This window comes from Anastrepha obliqua, chromosome 1 (genome assembly GCF_027943255.1).
Source record: "Anastrepha obliqua isolate idAnaObli1 chromosome 1, idAnaObli1_1.0, whole genome shotgun sequence".
Lineage (NCBI taxonomy): Eukaryota > Metazoa > Arthropoda > Insecta > Diptera > Tephritidae > Anastrepha > Anastrepha obliqua.
The window spans coordinates 125,039,564-125,053,534 of record NC_072892.1 but is presented as its reverse complement, the minus strand read 5'-3'; the positions used below and the strand labels follow the sequence as shown (position 1 = coordinate 125,053,534).

Below are 13,971 nucleotides of genomic sequence, written 5' to 3'. Positions count from 1 at the left end.
GTATAACTTTCCAAAATTTATTTGCAGTAATGCAGCACGTCCGGAACTGCGGACCCCAATTGTTCATTATCAGTCGTAAGGGTGGTACCCTGTTGGCGATAAATGATTTTATATATCGCTCCAATTTAAAGCGCTTCGGAAGGAATAGCGACAAAGTATATTGGGAATGTATTCACAACCGTTCTAAAAAGTGCCGAAGTCGTTTAAAGACTATTGGTGATGATCTTTATGTAACAAATGGTAAGGACCCAGTATTATTAAATCATGGATGCCATTATTAAATATCTGTAATTTCTTCTGAAGATGTTCATAATCATATGGGTGATGGTCAACGTATTGCCGTGGCAAGGCGTGCTGGTTTGTTAATTTATAAGAAATTCAGTTCAATAGGTCAAAATGTAGGAAAGTTAGAGTGTATTAATCAAAGAATTCCCTTTAAAAGTGAATTAGTTTAAATCTACTTAAGGGCAGGATTTTTTTATTTCCAGGAAATATTTTATGTACGGAAACATAATAAACATTTGCATGCTCATTCCAGCGCCTTCGATATATCAAAACCGCCGATTTTCACCGTTAACATGACGCTTTTTAATAAATCTTTGACAGATATATGTATTACTTCTAAATTTTTAAGATCTCGCCTTTTTCGGCTACCACTCCATACATCGTGAATTTCGGTTGGGCGGGAGGAGGACAAACGTTGGATTTTTTATCATGTCGGAATTCGAACACTACTTCTTCTCTTCTTAATTGGCGCGATAACCGCTTACGCGATTTGATTTGTTGCTACGGTGTAAATCGTTCACCATACACATGCATATTGTTGTCGCCGTCATTGACCTTGGGGTCCCGACTACCATGGAAACATTGTAAAAGACCTTACATTTACGAACATGGTACAATTCTATAATTACACCTCAGTTTATAGGCAAAGTTTAGATTATTTCGGACATATTACAAAATGCTAAAAATACCATGTCCTAACAAATGTATGGCTAAGATCAAAATAACGGTTGTATATAATCGCGAACATCCACCATGGCTACGCCGTCCAAGAATAAGTAGTTTAGTATACAAAATGATGGCTAATTTGTCATGTTGATGTAATTGCGTATGTTGAATAACTCCTTCCAGCGAAGCGAAATCGTAATGCATTGCGAAAATAAGACAATTTTCCGTTTATTATACCATTAATATTATATATGTACATATGCATATACTTAAATGTGTATATTAAGAGCCAAAATATGATAATAAATTAGTGCATTGGATATCCTAAACTAATTTCGAATGCTCCTTATATATAAATTACCGAAATGTATTACATTCTAAGTCTTCAACAGGGGCCATAATATTTATTTCCAAAATTGCAACTAAATTATTTTGTAATTTTTGAATTTTCAAAACAAAAATATTTTTGGAGCTACATATATTTTCATATATATATGTACATATGCATGCATGTATGTACATATGTATACGTGATCTTTTTTATTAAAAATAAAAACCATATAAAGCCTTTTTATTTGCTTCAGATCAATCAAAACCTTGCCATTTTCTGGACACAACTGACACTCATTTTAATAAAATAAATATAACTCCAAAAATTTTTTAAATTGTGAAAATTAAAAAATAAAATACGTGGTACAGTTATATATGCATGCATGGATAAACAATAGAAATCTTAAAAATTATAATCTTAACGGTACTAAGTCACTAAACTGACGATTAAGTAATTATTCCTGTCTGATTCCTTCAGTTGAAAGTCCAAGAAGCTGTGCTGTTCATTTGGGCACACTTCTGGTATCTGATAGGTAGAGCTTGCGAAAATATGCACATTATGAGGCGTTTGTGCACTCTGGAAAGGTATCGGCAGTCTTAGGGTCTGAACTTGCTCTATATTGGTCGCGCTCTGATGACGTGGGGCACCCAGACACGCATTCATCAACTAGATATGGAGTATATTTGTTTTCACTATAGTGTGATCCGAGAAGGAGGTTATCGAAAATGATACCTAAATACTTTTGTATGATTAACTATCGTTCAGTTCTAACCTCACTTTCTCCGCCCATGCTCTAAATACCCTGGCCGACGACTTAGAGGCCAAGATTTTCGAGTTTAGCGCCATAGAGATTTCTTACAAATTACTGAGCAATGGTAAGATTCGGTTCAGTCTAACAGTTAATGGCCCTCCGTTGCTGAAAAAAGTTGCTGGGTTGTTGTGTCTGGTTTTTCCTGGTGCGGTTTGGCCTACGCAGAAATGACCATGGTGAATTCGCCATGAGATCTTAATTTGTGGTCCCCGATTTTAAAAGTGTTCTCAGACTTTTGGCAAATGAAAGTATTTTTTCTTACTAAATATTTCAATATTTGCTAACGAAGCAACCATTCGCTAGCACGTTTCCTTTTAATTTTCTGCTGTATTGTAGAGCTGCAGTAGCTGTAATAGAGCTTGTGGGATCTCCTGGCAATGATTTGCGCCATAAAAATGACATAGGAGGACCACCATGTGGCCCTTGTATTTGAGGTTGTGGCAATATTCCAGGGCTAGAATATATTGGTTCACTTAAAGGATCCTTTTGTAGTTCTTTCATGTCTGATTCTGTTTTGATATTCTCACATCCTTCATTAAAAGCAGTCGATAAAACAGCGGTCAAATTTTGCACTTTCGTTTGACAATACAGCTTCCAAGTTGGCAGTATATCCTTGTGACGTCTCTTAATATGACTCAAAAAATTTCCTGTAGACTTCGTAGTGCCAGATATTGTTGCAAAACAAGTGGTGCACGTCGCTTGTATTCCACCAATAGTTTTTCTATTCGGTTGGACATTTTTATAAAACTTTCCATCAAGTATCTTTGGAAGGGTCAATGGTTTTACTAAAATTGAAATAAGTTAAATATTATGATATTAGTTAAGGTAATTGCAATTTAAAAACGTGTTCATATAATAAAAATATGTGTGTAAATCAAAAATGCCTTGCCCTTTAAAAGTTTATTGTATTTTAGATTAGCTGTGCACATATATAATAGAAACTTCATATATAAGAGAAATTTTATTATATTCTTTTAGAGAGGATCTACCATTTTACTAGAAGCAAAGAAACCTAAAACTTACTTATTGTGCTTTATTCTAATTTGCTAATGCACCTTAACATTACAAAAATAAATTAGAAGTAGTAGCTCAGTATCAATAAATTCACTATTTAAGATCGCTCAACAATGACACCATTCGCAATAAGCTTCCCTTTGACTCGTCAATGAAGTCGGGCGATATTTCGACGAGATTGTCTGTTTTCATTTCTGGATCATGTGTATGGGGCGAACCAGTAACGCGAATAGCAGATACATCGTCGTGGAGTTTCGAGGTTACAACGGTGGCCCTACAACCATACTTAACGTATCGTGAGCAACGCCAAAATATATTTTTGTGACTTTGGCGATTCTCTACATAGCGATAACCATTATAGATTAGCATAACGCGTCCACGTTGGGTGGTAGAATATTGCAAATAGGTAGTTGTATTTTTATCCTCATAAATAAATTTCAAATCTGAAAAAAAATTAAAAAAGTCCAACTGTAAAATTTGTGTTGAATATCAAAATAACATATAAATATAATTAATGATATAAGATAGAAGCTATTAAACATTTTGTATTGCATTATTTTTATTTACTATTTTGAAACAGCAATATAAACATATTAAGAAAAAAAATTATATTATAGACGATTAACCTGAGAACTGCGTTCAAAGGATGTATTTGTTTTAGTATGTGGGCGACTTGAAGTTGCTGATGGTACATTCGACATGTTTCTGATTTTGTGTTGTATAAAGGAAAGCACTGTATTCTCGTCGATGCATTCACCTTTCATTGAAAATACCTGTACAACATGAGCTATTCAAAGAAATAATATATGTATTTAGATTATCTCATGGCAAAATAAATTACTTGCAATTACTTATGACAGATTTCAGTAAATTCTCATCAAGCATCAAAAGCCGCTGTTTAGCATTCGAACGCGCTATATTCTCCAACACATCTATACCGAATACCAATTCACTTAAACGGGAGGTATAAATGCAGGCGTTTGGTATAAAGATTTTCGCCAGGTCATATTTCGAAACATAAACCCTACTACCAGCATGAAGTGGTATTTTAGCATCAGTCGGTTTATTTGAAGCTTTGGTATTTTGGCTGTCATTACTAGTCCGTGTCTGTGTTTTATCTGGAAAATAAAGAGGAGTAATGAAGTACTTCTGGTGAAATATTCTGAGTGAAGTATGAATAAACACATGCGAGTAAAAGCTATGACACAAAAAGATACACCATTTATTTTGTTTAAACTTTTTTGTTTATATTCAGTTAATTACAGTATAAAATTTTCATAAAAAAATCAAAATAAGAATTTATTTACAAAACTACATATTATTCAGCACACGCATTGGTTTCATTAAATATTTGTTGTTGGTTTCCGCCTTTGTCAAGCACTACAAAATTATAGGTAGTTCCATTTCACATATTTTTATAAAATTGCATCAATTCACATTTTGATCCACAAGACCTAAAATCTTTCCAAAAATATAAGCCTAAAAACACAATCAAACATATTTCATCAGAATAAAAACTACAAATTTTACATTAAAGTTCAACTAGAAATGTTGTTGTCACATGAAATGAGGATTTCGATATCTAATCGATGATCGATATATATATATTTTTATGCATGTAGAGATGATAATTTATAGAGCTACTGTCAGAAACTTTTTTTAATAATTACTCAAAGTTTTGCTTCAGTTAAATTGAAAACCAGCACTTAAATTTCGTTAATTTCTGTTAAGTTTGTAAACTTTTCAACGAGAAAATATTTATCCTAGCTACAAAATTATTATGCGACAATATATGCAAAATGAATGGTTTCCAAATTATTACTAGATATGTAATTGTTTAAATTTTTCTGCACCGGCCATACAGTTCAAGCAACTCTGTTTGCAAGCTGCCCAAGCCTCGGCAACTCCAAATGTCGGCGATGCTGATGCTTCAATTTATTGTTGTAGTTCATGAAAATTTGCGTGCTTTAAAAAGACAAGGTGTGAAATCAAATATTTCTTTAATGAATAAAAATATAAAAAAGTTCTAATTTTGTATTTGATAATGTTAATATGGATAATATGGTACCTAATATAACAGGATAATACCAATGCAAAATGTGTTAGTTGGGCGAGAGCTTGGTCGCTAATACATCTTTATATACGGGCAATGAACAATAATTTTGTTAATAATAGTAACCCTTAAACATTTACTTCCCACAGGAGTTCTATATTTGTTAGCATAAAAATATTTATGTATATATTTTCTAATCTAATACGTCTTTAAGACGGCCTAAACCGCAAAGGGTCTGTCTGTGTAGAAATAAAGTGATTTTATTAAAACCCAAATAAAGTATATATATGAATATATGTACATGTTTTTAGTATTTGTATTTATTATGCTAGTTTACTTAAAGTAAGTTTCTACTTTATTTAAAAAGTACTGTTCATTTTTCAGAATATGGATCAGTTGGTGCTTCAACTGGTTTATTATGTGTGGAAATGGGCAGACTGTATCAGCGTAAACCAAAATATGAAGACCTCAACGTTTGTTTCACTCGAAGTGTGCGGGGAAACAACTTGCTAACAATCAACGGCAAACCGTATACATTAAATCGACGCATAAAAGATGTTTGCTACTGGGAATGTGTAAAACTACGTTGCAAGTACACAAAATGCACAGCTCGCGTTATCACAAAATGCGATCAAATTGCATCATTGCGTGGCGATCATAACCACTTATAAATAAATGTTTTATATGTGCATGGTTTTAAATAAAAGCAATAGATTAGGAATAAGCCGTAATTGTGATAATAATGTGTGTTGACGAAGCTCTTTCTTTTTTACAGCTTATATGACTCACTAATAGAGTTCAATTTACAGGTACAAAAACAGTTTGGATCGAAGCAACATTTGATTTTAAACGCAACAGACGCGGCGGACACAATCTTCTTTACCACGGCTACATGTACACTGCAGAACGAAGATATAATTCTACTGTAAACTGGGTATGCAGTAAAAATAGTTGCCATATACTGCGCTGTCCGGCGCGTTGTGTGACCGCTGGACAGAATAGCATTAAATTAAGTCGTAGATCTCATAATCATTCGCCAACTCGTTGAAGAAAGTGTTTTGACTTCTAATTATCTAAATATATTGTTCCTTTCCAGTAAACACGTGTTTTTAAACTATTAATTCCATTATTAAAATAGATGCATTGAGAATTTAAGCTTAATGTTTCTTGAATTAATTGCATTACTGTACATTCATAGTTAATGCATAACTTATTTATATTGTTTATTTTTACAGAAAAGGAACGCCCCCTTTCCATTGATAAATATACAATAATTAAAAATTTTCGTTTTGTAATCGGATCGCAATCTGAAAGCAAATACTACTTAAAATGCGCGAATTTTCGTCAGAAATGTCGTGCTCGTGCAGTTCTTTTCAAAGACACAATGAACTTGAGGTTGCGGCTGGATAAACATAACCATACAGCAGAGCAGCAATATATGCCTGCTAAGAAATTCAAAGTCAAACAGCCATAATTCTAAGTAAATGTATACACATATATCACAATATGTTATTTGCCTTTTCTAATATAATATTGCCTGTACATTAACAATAAATTCGTTACAACCATAGAAAGGACTAATTTTCACACACCGCATACTTAGCATACATAGTAGTTCTTGTTTAACATCGGTTTTATAATTCGTAACATATTTTTTTTTTATATTTGTAGTTAATCCAGTACCAGTGCAATATGTGCGATCGCGCCGTGGAACTCATCTTGTGCTATACAAATATAACACTTACACACCGAACGAAAAGGTACGAGACGGCCGACTGTCGCGAGACTGGAAGTGTTCCATGTATCATAAAGCGAAATGTCGCGCAAGGCTTGTAACGAGGCAAACCTTGTCCGGGGATGTGATCCACATAACGTCAGATAAACACACACACAAGCCAATGTACACACCTGCAGAGGTGGAATCAATGCAAAAACAAAATTTAATGCAGCAGCAACATGGGTTAAAAGATTTGAAAGCTACACAACCGATGGAACAATCTCGGCCTATCCGAACATTCCAATATCTCAATCAACTACAGCAGTTACAGCTACGACCACTTTATCCACAGCCTATGCCAACTGTATCACTTCTTCAGACGCAGTTTCCTAAAATGTTACCGCGCCAGTTGTCATAGAATGCAATATGCAGCAGATAGCATAGATTAATAGTACAAAATAAAAGAATAAGACATATTTTCAAAGCCAATCACTTTAGATGTACATAGATCATGAATTAATTCTTATAGATACGTTAATTAGAAACATCTGAGTGAACTTAAGTATATAAAATATCAAATTATTTGGCGAAAACACAGTTTACTAATTAAAAAATATTTTCAGGTCACACGCCACCTTTAACCACGGTTTCCAGTCCTTGTGAGTCGAAGACGAACATAGGTGACGAAGATGTAGATGTAAAACCCACGACATCGTCATTAGGCCTGACACAAAACAACATGAATCTCAGCTTTATTCCGGGTCAACGAGGCAAATCTTTGTTGTGCTTCAATAATTATACTTACGCCAAAAACAATGTTTGCGGTAATACAACATATTGGAATTGTCGAAGTCGGCGTATTGGTATGGCGCCATGTAAAGCACGTATTACCACAATGAAGCAACCAAATGGATTGTTCAGGGTGTGCCTTACTAAGCCCGAACACAATCATGAACCCTCTCCACGCATGCTGAAGAAACTTGAGAAATCAGTTTAATCCTAAATAGAAATTGAAAATAGATTTAAATAAAACTTATATTTATGCAAAAAACTGTATGCACGTTTAGGTTGTATTATTTTTTGTCGTGCCCTGTGATGTTATAATATTTTATTATTTAATTTGTGCACAAATTCTTACTAATTTCATTTTATTTTTTACTTTTTTTTATCCACCTTACTACCAGAAGGCAGTATTGCTATTTATTCGGCCACATCACGCGGGCGAGTGCAGCTCATCTATGGAGGCCAGCCATTCATCTTTGAGAAGATCTTGAAACTGGCCACTGGAGAGGAGAAGAAATTTTGGCGTTGTAACCAATGGTGGAACCAAAAGTGTCGCTCACGTGTCTATACCATCAATGATATCGTTATGCCGCTTAATCGCTATCATACGCACGAAGAGATCGTACGACGGAAGAAACGTACGCGAAGAGTACCGACTGGTGACACTGCTTCTGCGATTAAAAAAGATAAGAAAATATCTATGGCAGTAGTCGAAAATGCAAGCGCAGATGCAGTAGTCAATACTGCACCGGATCCCATTGATGTTTCCGATTTAGGAATGCATTTAAAATATGAGGAAATTGTGGCCGACGTCACTGAAATAGTTGAACCTAGTATCATTGTGAAGAAAGATTTGAAGAAATAATTTTTGAAGTATGTACGTAAACAAGCGGCTGCACCAACATATTATATACATATTATTAAAATTTTATTGTTTATAAACATATTATATATTGCTTTTATATAATTTTCGTGTTGCCGCATTTATTTAAGCTGATCTAAAATAGTTACTTGAATAAAAATCTACAATTACTGTCTAGCAAATAAAATTTTTGCATCAATAAGCGTCGAACAGACGCAATCTCACGACAACTGCTAACGGAAATTATGTACACATATAATTTTTGCCTACAACTAATGCGATCTATACCTATATATTTGTCATTTTAGAGGCCATGCCCACAGCTAAAGTTGATGGGCAGCAGTTTTACTTCACGGCTGGGCAAAGAAAATCCGTTAAGCTTGTCTATGGTGGCTACCAGTACGTCAAATTCATGGAGAATTCTAAGGGCGTTAAGTGGATTTGCTCAACCAGATCTACCACTAAATGTAAGGCACGCGTACGCACTACAAAAAATGCTGAACTTGAAGTGCTCCATGAAAAGCACAATCATTCATTTATTCAAAAGAGATATGCACGAAAAGTGGATGACTTAGTGGAGACTAAGCTTAACATCAACCACGAAATTATGCCAACAAACATCTCTTCAAATTAAGGTACATAGTATAGGTAGAAAACCGATTATAATATATTTAAAAATAGGGCTCGGATCATACAAATAGGGCAACTCATCAATTGCGTTTTGTACGTGATACGGTATCTGTCACAATGATATTTTGTTTCTAGAAACTATGCTAAATTTAAATACGGTGTGTGGCACTATAATCCGAAAAGCTATTTGTTTGAAATATTTTAAGTGTTTACTCTTTTTGTTGATTTATTATGAGAAAATATAAACTATATTCTAACAAAGGCAGTATAAATTCAACGTTCAACACTTTTTAAGAAACTTGATAATTAATGAAATTTTTAAACCGTTAATTAGATTTCGGAGAACTTTTTTAGGGGTATAGTTGAAGTCGCTAGTATTAAGTTTAGAAGCTGTGAGATTACTCGCCTGACAGCCTTGTATCGGAAGATGATTTCCAAGAGGAGATTGATATTCTCTTATTAAAATTAGTTCAAAATTTGTGAGTTGTATTGTTAAGATTTAATATAAGTTAGTTAAATAGCTTCCGAATTGCGTATTTAAAATAAAGGTTTGTTAATCATGGCGGTTGCTTGTTATTGTTGTAGCAGCATAAACATTTCCCATACATATACGGGGAATGCTGCTGAAATGACAGTCGTTGGCCGAATATAAATCCCGGTCGCTCCGGTTACGTAGAACCGACTGTCGTGGAAACGACCTCCTCATCTTATTAGTCGGTTGTTGTCGCGGTAGTCATAATTTGGCGATGTCATTTAATGGAGCGAAATCGTTGCTCAATGCATGTACTGATTTTGAGAAATCTCAATTTTTATTTTTTATTTTATAAAAATTTACACAACAAGTTATTGAACACTGACTTATAAAGACCGACGCTTCCCATCACCATTACCGGGTAATGTGATACAGCAGCTTCTTTCGAAACCTAAGAACATTGAAATAACGGAACAAAGCTAGCTAATTTGTTCCGATTTGCTTTTCGCGAGCCATGCAATGTGTCAATTTTAAGAAAAGGGCGCAGTTGGTTTTTTAATACACCGTGTAATATTACTGCCACTGTAAAACAACTATTTTAAACTCTGTCTAATAAATTTGATGTATAAGTGGGTATTATTTTTTAACTAAAATTATTTCAATAAAAAGTTAAAAAATTCCTGATGCGCATAAAGGCCCAAATCGTGACTTTAAAATGCTTTGAGTAAAATTAAAATTTCTTAGTTATCAAATAATAATAGATGCTTTCCATTTCAATTCAACCGGGCTATTCGCGTCATGTTCTTTCATTTCGATGTAACTCAAATATGTTGCTCTCTGGTCAAAATAATGAGACACGTATTTCTTTGTTCGCCCGAAAAAAAATGTTTTCAAGATTTATTGGCAATTTTGTTTTTCGGCTCAAAATCGATTTTTTTTAATTATATAAGAAAATTTTTTTTTTAAATGCTCATAACTTAGTATAAAAAATGAACCGATTTTAATAATTTTTGGTTCAAAATGATCGTCATTACTTACACGAGCGACTTCATGTAGAAACAATTGCTAAAAAGTAGTTGAAAATTTTTTATTTTGCAGTTTTACAGTTCTTTTAATTTTATACTTTTAGCGAACTGAGACTCGCGATTCACCATTAGCTAGAATACTAGTATACTCCTCGGTAGATGGCTGCGTTCCTCTTGGCGTAGTGATTATTTATTTGCTAATGGAACTACTCAACTACTTTAAGGAATCTTTTAAATTGTCACATGTGTATTGCTGCGGGTCGTTCCGGTAGCGTTGAACCGACTACATATCGGGAGAACGCGAAGTCACTGGTCGTTATCGTTAATCTCACCCAGCGGTAAACCCAAGACACGTACTGTTCCGATGGGGTTGGTTCAATGGAAGAGGGGTGTTATAAGATATATAGGGTTTCAGAGACATAAATTGACTATGTCGGGGTCGATTTTAGATAACTAGGAGTTTAACTGCTACAATATCCGGAACGTAATTGTGTCTTTGTTTTGCAAACGCAGCCGAAATATACTTTGGGTGCAGCGTTTGGTTCAATGGTTAGTTTACTAGGGCGACAGATTTCGGTCGGGAAAACCCCTTGTCGCCCCGGTACGTAGGCTGCCTTGAAACCCAAGACTACACGAATATTAAAAAAATATTAATTAGCGCGTATACTTCTGTTAAGTGTTTGGCCGAGCTCCTCCTCCTATTTGTGATGTGCGTCTTGATGTTATTCCACAAATGGAGGAGCCTGAAGTTTAATACCTTCTCCGAATGGCAGACGTTTTTTCACGAGAAGCTTTTTCATGGCAGAAATACACTCGGAAACAAGTTATTTTTCCTTTGCATTATGTCTCTAAAAATATTGTTTATTTATTAAATTTTTCTGTTTCTATAAATATGGGTCTGAAATTATTAAACAATATTTTAATTTAAATGAAAAGTAAATGTGCACTTAATGGACTTCATTGAAGCAATACAAACACATCCATACACCACCTGGGCACTCCGGACAATAAGTATTGATTCTGGAGAGACTCATCTGAACGCCGGGTGCTTTCTTCAAACAATGTACGCATTTTCCACGCATACGTGGCTTACTTATTTTCGTTAAATGGTGATTATTCCACGATGTTCTCAAAACAGTTTCGCCTGTTTTTATTTCAGAATACGATGATTTTATAATAGGCATACCGTCCACGGTGTATACTACCGGAGCTTTTTCTATTGTTTTAGCAGGCGCCGTTTTGTGGTTCGTTTGTTGCTGTTCCTGTTGGCGACTGACATCTCCAGACGTTGTTACTCGACAAACAATATCGCTACCAAGAATTTCTGGTTTTCGCTCCGTATCTGAAACATTAAAAATATAAATTTTTTATTAGGCACAAGTGGAAACGCTGGGATCACGTGCATTCAATTATTAAAAAAAAAACACAATGACTCGTATAAATGTATTCTTTATTTATTGAAAACAGCAGATTCTTTAGTGTAGAATTTGTGTAACCAAAACAATGGTAGTCACCCTTCACTTATGTGTATACTCATCCATATTTATTTGAATGCTATTGGACTACAAATCTTTTGAGGGGTCTTCACGGGATGATTGTGTGTGCCACGAGCTGATACCAGCACTTTACCGGACGTCTTTATGCTGCACCGACAGCGAAACTTGCCATACCCGGAACAACGCCAATGTACCACGCAAGTGCTACCGTTTTTTGCATGCATAGAATAAGTGTGACCATTATAAACTAGTTGGCCTCGATAATTGTACTTTAAAGCAGCAACGCAACCTGCTTCAGTGCGAGCACTCGTGGATGGATCTACAAAATAAATATACATTTAATTTTTTAGTCTTAAATACATGTACGTGTTTACGTGCATTTACTATAATGTAGAAACCGGGAACATTTTTCAATGCGTACATTAGCAGCTATAACACAAGGTTAGATTATTCAAAAAGTTGTATTTAAAGTTTGGCTAATAAATAAAAAATATGAATTATTTGTACCAAAAACAGTGTTATAACTAAGACCTAGATTTATTTGTAATTTGCTGGCGTAAAACAGCAGTAGTGGACAGTTGCTACCATCAATGTTGCTGTGGTGAATTAACTCCGCATAGAAGTAAAGTTAGACAGCACATGAAACACCTATTTTTAGTTAATATAATACAAATAATCACAGCCGATTCAAAGTACGTTTACGGTTAATTAAAGCAGCGATTACGTTGCTCCAGCTTTCGTTGCTCGTAAACGTACTTGAGGGTGCCTTTCTTACGTCGCTCCCTCACTATAGCATGATTGTGGTCTTCGTCTACAATCGAAACACGGTCACCAGCGGGATTAGTACGCACCCTTGCTCTACATCTGAAATTTTAGATATTTATTTATGAATGCATTTATTTAGTTAGTTTTCTTTAATTATTTTAGAATACGCACTTTAAGGGACGAAACTGCACACAGCGCCAATAAATCGTACCGCCTCGTATACGATGCCTGGAATAAGGAAACCCATCCAATACCAGTTGATATGTACCTTTTAAACTTGAACGATAATTGACGCGATTCTGAGCCACATCGTAAGCGCATGCTTCATCCAATTGTTGGTCGTCCCTTTGTTTTGGTGTCGTATCTGTAATAAGCCAATTAGCTGTTTAAATAATTAAATTTCAAAAAAATTTAAGTGTAATGTAATACCATAGGTAAATTGTATTTTTATTTTACAAATTAATTTTAAACATATCTGGCCATTGAAAGCTATTTATAACTGCGTATCAACTTAATTCTGCAATTTTATTTGCTCTCGGTGTTTAATTATCTTATAAATGCCAATGTTAAAACTAGGAGCTCTAAGTACTATATTTGTTATTTAGCAACATTATAGACGTGTCGATCAGCTCATCTCCGGGATCTTGCTGCACTCGTATGGACATTGATAGTGGTCGTCTATTATTTTTCAGGTCAGTAGCTCCTCTACTTCCGCCGTTGCCAGCGGCTTGTCCTCCGCTATTGTTCAATTCAACCATACGGTTACGTTCAATCATTTTTTCGATTTTTTCAGTGTGGGGCGGATGGTTATGGAGTCCCCCAGATTCCGATTTTAGTTTACCATACTCTAACACACAACGCGCACGACAACGTTCCGATTGCACCTTTTTGGAGTAGTTATGACAGCGCCAGTACTCCTTGCTGTTCTTTCGACTGTGGCAGTTGTACATGTAGTTGCGCAGCACAAGACATGGTGTAGCCCAGGGGCTAACAATAAACATCAAGTTCGTGTCTGTAACAATAGCAATCAGAGAATGCAAATTTACTTTAAAATATGAACT

The 13,971-nt window shown here is 34.9% G+C and overlaps 7 protein-coding genes across 33 annotated transcripts in view; 6 read left to right on the top strand and 1 right to left on the bottom strand.

The window, feature by feature from the left end:
• LOC129236007 (modifier of mdg4) overlaps positions 1 to 13,971 on the bottom strand; it is a 55,028-nt gene that overhangs the window by 29,929 nt on the left and 11,128 nt on the right. Inside the window, exons 5-7 of one of the 27 annotated variants that reach the window (XM_054870143.1) lie at positions 3,959 to 4,225; positions 3,734 to 3,894; positions 3,438 to 3,550 (exon numbers count right to left, since the gene is read on the bottom strand). The exons of 16 other annotated variants lie outside the window; for them this stretch is intronic. In XM_054870143.1, the coding sequence (XP_054726118.1) occupies positions 3,545 to 3,550; positions 3,734 to 3,894; positions 3,959 to 4,225 (434 nt within the window). In that variant the 3' untranslated portion in view covers positions 3,438 to 3,544. Of the gene's footprint in view, positions 1 to 2,363; positions 2,879 to 2,978; positions 3,551 to 3,695; positions 3,895 to 3,948; positions 4,226 to 11,522; positions 11,992 to 12,104; positions 12,465 to 12,558; positions 13,010 to 13,081; positions 13,275 to 13,410; positions 13,923 to 13,971 lie in introns of those variants that run through there. 10 more of the 27 variants (XR_008581616.1, XM_054870142.1, XM_054870155.1 and 7 more) reach the window with 10 other exon arrangements.
• Positions 20 to 1,280, top strand: LOC129236009 (uncharacterized). Its single transcript, XM_054870162.1, has 2 exons — positions 20 to 240; positions 304 to 1,280. Exons 1-2 carry the CDS (start codon positions 30 to 32, stop codon positions 453 to 455), a joined length of 363 nt encoding a protein of 120 aa, XP_054726137.1. The 5' UTR covers positions 20 to 29; the 3' UTR covers positions 456 to 1,280.
• On the top strand, positions 4,860 to 5,906 carry LOC129236010 (uncharacterized). Its single transcript, XM_054870163.1, has 2 exons — positions 4,860 to 5,087; positions 5,545 to 5,906. The coding sequence occupies exons 1-2, from the start codon at positions 5,018 to 5,020 to the stop codon at positions 5,829 to 5,831; spliced, it is 357 nt and encodes a 118-aa protein (XP_054726138.1). The 5' UTR covers positions 4,860 to 5,017; the 3' UTR covers positions 5,832 to 5,906.
• Positions 6,053 to 6,260, top strand: LOC129236014 (uncharacterized). Its single transcript, XM_054870169.1, has one exon. The coding sequence runs from the start codon at positions 6,053 to 6,055 to the stop codon at positions 6,206 to 6,208; it is 156 nt and encodes a 51-aa protein (XP_054726144.1). The 3' UTR covers positions 6,209 to 6,260.
• On the top strand, positions 6,511 to 7,366 carry LOC129253309 (uncharacterized). The gene is made up of 2 exons (XM_054891618.1): positions 6,511 to 6,526; positions 6,832 to 7,366. The coding sequence occupies exons 1-2, from the start codon at positions 6,511 to 6,513 to the stop codon at positions 7,293 to 7,295; spliced, it is 480 nt and encodes a 159-aa protein (XP_054747593.1). The 3' UTR covers positions 7,296 to 7,366.
• Positions 8,019 to 8,650, top strand: LOC129236013 (uncharacterized; the record flags this gene model as incomplete). Its single annotated transcript, XM_054870168.1, has 1 exon — positions 8,019 to 8,650. A coding segment is annotated over one exon (507 nt), but the record flags the coding sequence as incomplete, so codon positions are not given.
• LOC129236011 (uncharacterized) lies at positions 8,763 to 13,176 on the top strand. Its single transcript, XM_054870164.1, has 2 exons — positions 8,763 to 9,157; positions 13,073 to 13,176. The coding sequence occupies exon 1, from the start codon at positions 8,836 to 8,838 to the stop codon at positions 9,154 to 9,156; it is 321 nt and encodes a 106-aa protein (XP_054726139.1). The 5' UTR covers positions 8,763 to 8,835; the 3' UTR covers position 9,157; positions 13,073 to 13,176.

What these genes read in the sequence shown, in the direction of transcription:
- LOC129236009 (XM_054870162.1), top strand. Translation starts at nt 30, where the DNA reads ATGCAGCACGTCCGGAACTGCGGACCCCAATTGTTCATTATCAGTCGT. An exon ending in TGATCTTTATGTAACAAATG is followed by an intron (nt 241 to 303) that starts GTAAGGACCCAG and finishes TTTCTTCTGAAG; the next exon opens with ATGTTCATAATCATATGGGT.
- LOC129236010 (XM_054870163.1), top strand. Translation starts at nt 5,018, where the DNA reads ATGTCGGCGATGCTGATGCTTCAATTTATTGTTGTAGTTCATGAAAAT. An exon ending in GCGTGCTTTAAAAAGACAAG is followed by an intron (nt 5,088 to 5,544) that starts GTGTGAAATCAA and finishes TTCATTTTTCAG; the next exon opens with AATATGGATCAGTTGGTGCT.
- LOC129236014 (XM_054870169.1), top strand. Translation starts at nt 6,053, where the DNA reads ATGTACACTGCAGAACGAAGATATAATTCTACTGTAAACTGGGTATGC.
- LOC129236011 (XM_054870164.1), top strand. Translation starts at nt 8,836, where the DNA reads ATGCCCACAGCTAAAGTTGATGGGCAGCAGTTTTACTTCACGGCTGGG.